The sequence below is a fragment of the Urtica dioica genome, chromosome 6 (genome assembly GCF_054948205.1).
Source record: "Urtica dioica subsp. dioica isolate 48M chromosome 6, U.dioica_male_clone48M_v1_H2, whole genome shotgun sequence".
Taxonomy (NCBI): domain Eukaryota; kingdom Viridiplantae; phylum Streptophyta; class Magnoliopsida; order Rosales; family Urticaceae; genus Urtica; species Urtica dioica.
In genome coordinates, this window is record NC_142761.1 from 33,576,904 (window position 1) to 33,583,586 (window position 6,683).

Consider the following 6,683-nt stretch of genomic DNA (forward strand, 5'->3'; position numbering starts at 1 on the left):
CGCGTCATCAGTCTGCGATACCAGAGCCCGTGAGCAACGACACAGTGAACTTGTTGGAAAATATTGAAGAAGAAGAGTTTATCGATGATGAAGAAACTGAGGACGAAGATTTGATGGAAGAAGATGATTTGTCAGACGACGATGATTGATAGTATATAACGTTTTTCATTTACTTACTAAATTAACTGATTTAAATCATTACGAATGCATAACTAAATAAATTTTGTTTTGAATTTCAGATGGCTGCGGCTACAGGAGCTGGAGGCAGCGGAGGCAGGGATGACTTCTTAGCCCGTCTCCCGAATTATTGCCAGTCGGCGCCCGTACGTGATGGCGTCGAAGAAGAAGACGAGCATATCGAACCGGCCGTGCATGGGCCGACGGTCGGGCTTCGATCTGAGCGTGCACGGTGCCCCGCGGTGAAGGAAGTCGTTATTTATAACGAGGAGTTTCAGTCGTTCTTGCAGCCAGAGCGCGAGATGGATCCGGATCTCGCGACGTTCGCGAACACGCTCGGGTTGGTCGTCCGAGACAAGATCTCGCCTACGGTCCCAAGGTGGACGACTACGAACGTGGGGCCGGCGAAGGAGGCCGAGATCCGAGCAGCGATTCGAGACAAGTACGGCATTCGAGTCGATGGTGATGCAACCGGGAAGAAGAAGGCGATTGTCGATGCGGCAATCATTCGAGACGCGAAGACTCGTCTTCGCGATTGGAGGCATACATTGCGGTCGTGGTTCGACATCGATTGCAAGAGCAGCGTACAGGTGGCGCGGTCGCTGAAACCGAAGACCGTTAAGCTCGACACCGAATGGGAGACGCTGATACAACGATATACGAGCGATGACTTTAAGGTAATATCGAATCATTTACGTTAATAGAATATTTATTAAACGATTTGTTATTTACGTGTACGTTTACTTATATTACAACAGGCTATACAAGCGAAGAATAAGGCGAATCGCGCGAAAAAGAAGACGAAGACTCGACAGGGGACGATTGGGTTCTCGACCCCCTGCATGAAGAACGTAAGTTTTATGTTTATATGATACATCAAATCGTTAAAATTATCTAACACTTGAAGTTTTGTTTACATGCAGAAGAGCGCCGAGACAGGCGCTTTCGAGAGCTTGTTTGCGAACTACAAGCGCCAACATCAGTCCGACAAGTCCGAGTGGCTGACTCCTAAAGCCTCCGCACGTTATGTAAGTTTACATTTATTTTTCTTATTTTTCGATTAATAGATACTAACTAGTTAATTATACCAGGATCGACTGGTCGATAGATTCAACACGTTGCGAGCGGAGGCTGAGCAACAACGAGCGGACGTCGATATTTCCGTCCTAGAGCAGCAGGCGATCCGCGATATTATGGGTTCGCGGTCTGATCACTTGACCGGCGTCGGACGTTTGGTGCCACAGGGAGCACGGATGGCGGCTGAAGTCGCCGAAGTCTACGGTAGTTCGGAGGTTGGGACGTCGCATCTAGGATATATCTCCCAGGAGGTGTTCACGTCGACCATCGCCTCGTTCACCGAGGCAATACAGAGTCAGGTGCCCGGCCTCAACCTGAGCTCGTTTATGCCTCAATTTCCGCAGAGTTCGCAGCACGCTCCGTCATCCCACAGCCAGCAGACTCCGACGGCCGGCGTCCACACTCCGATGCCCGGTGTCCACACTCCGACGGGCGGCCAGCAGAGGACTCTCGACGCTAGCCAGCAGACGACGCCCGGCGGACCAAGCCAGTCTACTCCGACGCCGCAGCTTGCAGAACTTCAGCGCCAGCAGAAGAGCGTTTCTCGTCGAGGAGGGGAAAAACGAGCGGCGGGACGACAAAGCAAACGTCGCGACTAGTGGTTTATTAGTTGTTTTGTGTATTTATTATTTACATATTTCTCGATAACCGAAAACGTACGTAACCGGATTTTATATAGTTGTTGATTTGGATAATATAATTTAGTTTTTATTTGATTTTTCATTTTAGAATTTCACAACCAAAAAATCGTAATAAATAAATAATTAACGACGAAAAAAAATTATAATAATAATTAGCGACGATAAAATCGTCGCTAATTATTATTCCACACAAATTTTTAGCGACGACTTTGTCGTCGCTAATTCCCACGGGAATTTTTCCCGCGCCAATTAGCGACGATAAAGTCGTCGCTAATTATCTGTTTCAAAATGAAAAAAAACTTCTCGTCACAACATTTAGGGACGACTTTATCGTCGCTAAATATTTACCGACGAATAAATCGTCGCTAAATATATTTAGGCACGGAAAATTAGCGATGATTATTATCGTCGCTAAAATCGTCGCTAAATACATTTAGCGATGATTTCCGGGTTATTACCGACAAAAAAAATCGTCGGTAAATGTTGTAAATGTTGTAGTGTATCCCATGTGCCATCGCACGAAAATCTGCTTCAGCGCTACTACGAGCCACCACCGGTTGCTTTTTGCTTCTCCAAGTGACCAAGTTTCCCCAAACAAACGTACAGTAGGCTGATGTGGATCTCCGGTCATCTAGATTTCCTCCATAGTCCGCATCCGTGAAGACTTCAATCTGCTTGCTTTCGGTCTTTTTGAAGAAAATTCCTTTACCTGGACTTCCCTTGAGGTAGTGTAATATTCTATACACAGCCTCAAGATGACTTTCAGAAGGGCAGTGCATGTATTGACTTACAAGACTCACTGCGAATGCGATGTCGGGGCGTGTGTGAGCCAAGTAAATCAATTTCCCGACAAGCTTTTGGTACCTCGCTTTTTTGGCCGGGGCTTCTCCTTCCTTCTTACTCAGCTGGTGATTGGGGTCGATTGGAGTTGACGGGGGTTTACAGCCGAGAAGACCAGTCTCGTTCAAGAGATCGAGTACGTATTTTCGCTGCGAAATAGCGATGCCCCTCGGTGATCTTGCTACTTCCATCCCCAAAAAATATTTGAGGCTTCCTAAGTCCTTTATCTCAAACTGTTGCGCCAAGAAGTGCTTCAATCTCGCAAGCTCTTCTTCATCGTCTCATGTCATGACCATATCATCAACGTAAACGATTAATATGGCCATTTTACCTCTCTTCGTGTGCTTGTAGAACATGGTGTGGTCCGAGTGTGCTTGCTTGTATTTTTGATCTATCATGGCTTTTGAGAATCGTCTAAACCAAGCCCTCGGGGATTGTTTAAGGCCGTACAAAGCCTTCTTTAGTCTACACACCTTTCCTTGTGAGTTGTTGTCGAAGCCGGGTGGTGCTTGCATGTATACTTCTTCTTCTTGCTCTCCGTTCAAGAAAGCATTCTTGACGTCAAATTGTAGCAAGGGCCAATCTAGATTCACATCCAAAGAGATCAAAACCCAAACAGTATTGAGCTTCGCAACCGGGGCAAAGGTTTCCTCGTAGTCGAGGCCATAGGTTTGGGTGAACCCTCGAGCGACAAGCCTTGCTTTGTATCTTTCCAATTTTCCTTCGGCATTGTATTTGACAGTAAAGATCCACTTGCAGAACACTGTTCGTTTCCCCTTAGGCAGATCGGTCATTTCCCACGTGTCATTTTTCTTTAGGGCCCTCATCTCCTCCAAGACAACCTCCTTCCACTTCGGAACACTTAGAGCTTCGTGTATCGAGCTAGGAACCTCATCATTTGTTATCATGGTGGTGAAGGCTCTAAAACTAGGTGATAGATTTTGATAGGACACATAGTTTGATAGAGGATATAATGGGACATGTTCTAGTACCTTTTGGGGTGGCAACGGGTTCATCTAGATCGCTAAGGGCTGTTTTTTTGGGTTTGTGATAAGTCATGAGATAAAGGAATGTCACCTTGACTAGGTTCGGATGTTGGCAATGCGGGGGAATCACTTGTCCTCGTAAGCTGCCTCGAGTGAACACTGAATTCAGGAGATTGGTCCTCCATACGACTAGTTTCAGATTCATTAAATGAGGAAATATCATTATTTGCATTTAATTTAGGGACACCTTTAGATGGAGTATTTTTCGAAACAGAATTAGTGTTTATATTTTTCGAAGTAGCACTATTTTTATTTTCAGAAACAGTACCTTTATTTTCCAAACCAACAGTAACAGACTCTTTATTTCCAGATTCAACAGTATTTTCCGAAACAGGTAACACTTGTTTTTTCCAAAACTGATCTTCATTATTATTATTATTCTCCCCCTGAAGATAAGTTTTATCAGAAAAAGGTTTTGTTTAAAAAAATGTGACATCCATACTTATAAAAAGTTTACACGAGCTAGAATCAAAACATTTAAAACCTTTTTCAGTTGGAGAAAAACCTAGAAACATATATTTAATTGTCCTAGGATCTAATTTACCTCTTTTATGATCATGAATATGTACAAATGCCGTGCATCCAAATATTTTCGGGATAAATTACCAAAGCATTAATTTTTTGAAAAATAATTTTGAAGTGCTTTTATGGGGGAATTGTAGCTTAATACTTTGCTAGGCATTCTATTAATTAGATATGTAGACATAAGTATAGCATCTCCCCAAAAACGTTTAGGAGCGTTCATAGAAAACATTAAAGCTCGGGTAACCTCAAGTAGATGTCTATTTTTTCTTTCGGCAATACCATTTTGTTGAGGTGTATCAACACAAGAACTATGATGAATAATACCTTTTTCGATTAAAAATGGTCCTAAGATTTTATTGAAATATTTCCTGCCATTATCGGTCCTTAGGATTTGAATCCGAGTTTGAAATTGTGTTTCAATCATAGTGTAAAATTTTTTGAAAGTCTCAGCTGCCTCTGATTTTTCTTTCAACAAATAAATCCAAGTGTTTCATGTGTGATCATCAATGAACGTAATAAACCATCGGGTTCCTGAAATATTTTATACGGGAAGGTCCCCACACAACACTATGTATTAGTGAGAATGGTTTTGAAGGAGTGTATTTAACAGATGGAAAATACGTTCTTTTATGTTTGGCTAACTCGCAAATTTCACACTGCAAAGACTCGAGATTTTTATTACGAAACAAATTTGGAAATAAATGTTTTAAATACCCAAAACTAGGGTGACCTAAACGAAAATGCCATAACATTATTTCATCATTTAAGGAAAAGAAACTAGAACATGTAGTTTTCTGAATTTGTTTACTCGAGTTAGCTTCCGAGCCGATGTGATAGAGTCCCCCGTGCGCTTCAACATTGTTAATCATCCTCCCCGAGTGCAGGTCCTGAAGAGTACAACCAGTAGGTAAAAAGGTGAGTTTGCATTGGCTTTTAGTGACTAGTTTGTCCACAGATAAGAGATTACATGTTAGATTAGGGACATGTAAAACATTGTTTAGTGTGAGGGATGAATTGAGAATGTTAGAACCTTTCCCGGCAATAGCTGAGAGAGACCCATCGGCAATTTTAACTTTATCATAGCCAGAACATGGGAAATATGAGGTAAAAAGGTAAGAAGATCTGGTCATATGGTCACTAGCACCTGTGTCTATGATCCATAAAGTAGGATTATTTGTGGAAATACTTAGGGCTGTTTTGAAACTACCTTTATGGGCAAGAGAGGATGAGGAAGGTGATGATGACTTGTGTGAGGTCCATAGCTGGTACAGTTGCTCTAAGTCTTCTTTGTTGAAGAAATTCTACCCCGGTGAAGATTCGGTCCCTTGCTCGTTGGAGACAGTCTGAGATGCTTGGTACGCACCTCTATTATCCCGGGATGGCCGTTGAGATGACTGAGAGTCGGATGGCTTGCCATGAAGCTTCCAACACTTGGCCTTGACATGGCCATGTTTGTTGCAGTGGTCGCAGATGGGCCGGTCGGATTTGTTCCTTGAGAAGCGTTGGTTCGAGTAAGACCTCGATGACATCATGGTGGTGATGGTGTCCCCCTGATTGGTTGTAGCGTCGGGTATGCTTGATCCGAGCATGACTTGACGACGACTCTCTTCCCGGCGAACTTCTGCGAAGACCTCTCGGGTACTTGGGAATGGCTCTCTGCTGAGTACTCTTCCTCTCACTTCGTCGAGCTCTTGGTTCGGCCCAACTAAAAACTCGAAGACTCGCTCCTTCTTGATGGTTTTCTGATAATAGATACTATCGACAGGGCAGCTCCACTCATAGTTACAATAGAGGTCTAGCTCTTGCCACAACATCTTTAGGTCAGTGTAGTATTGAGTGACCGTCTTGTCACCCTGTTTTGCCATTCTCAGCCGAGTCTTGATCTCGAAGAGTTGTCCAGCATTTCCGAGATCTGAATACGTCTTCTTCACCGCTGTCCAGATCGCGTTTGCTGTTGGAAGAAACAGATAGGTCCTTCCTAGGTTAGCCTCCATAGAGTTTACCTACCATGACATGACCATGGAGTTTTCAGCCTCCCACTTCTCATAACCAGATTGATTTGCAGCAGCATCTGGCTTCGTCGTCATTCCTGATAGATAGCCGAATTTTCCTCTTCCCTGCACAAAGAGTTTAACCGACTGGGACCACTCCATGTAGTTTCCTCCATTGACTTTATGTGAGGTGATGGAATGATTTTGGAGAAAGTTTGTGGTCGAGTTAGAGCTCGATCCTCCAGATTGATAGGTGTTTGCGGTAGAACCGGTACTGTTTATACTTGGTTCGGCCATTTAGAATTGGCAGGAACCTATAGGTGTTTTACTGCTCTGATACTATGAGAGCGAAAATAGTTGAATGTGTGTTTTTCTTTATTACTGAA

At 43.5% G+C, this 6,683-nt stretch overlaps 1 protein-coding gene across 1 annotated transcript; it reads right to left on the reverse strand.

The window, feature by feature from the left end:
• Positions 1-5,607: 5,607 nt before the first annotated feature.
• On the reverse strand, positions 5,608-6,300 carry LOC149393726 (uncharacterized). The gene has a single exon (XM_089618130.1). The coding sequence runs from the start codon at positions 6,298-6,300 to the stop codon at positions 5,608-5,610; it is 693 nt and encodes a 230-aa protein (XP_089474256.1).
• Between the last annotated feature and the right edge of the window lie 383 nt (positions 6,301-6,683).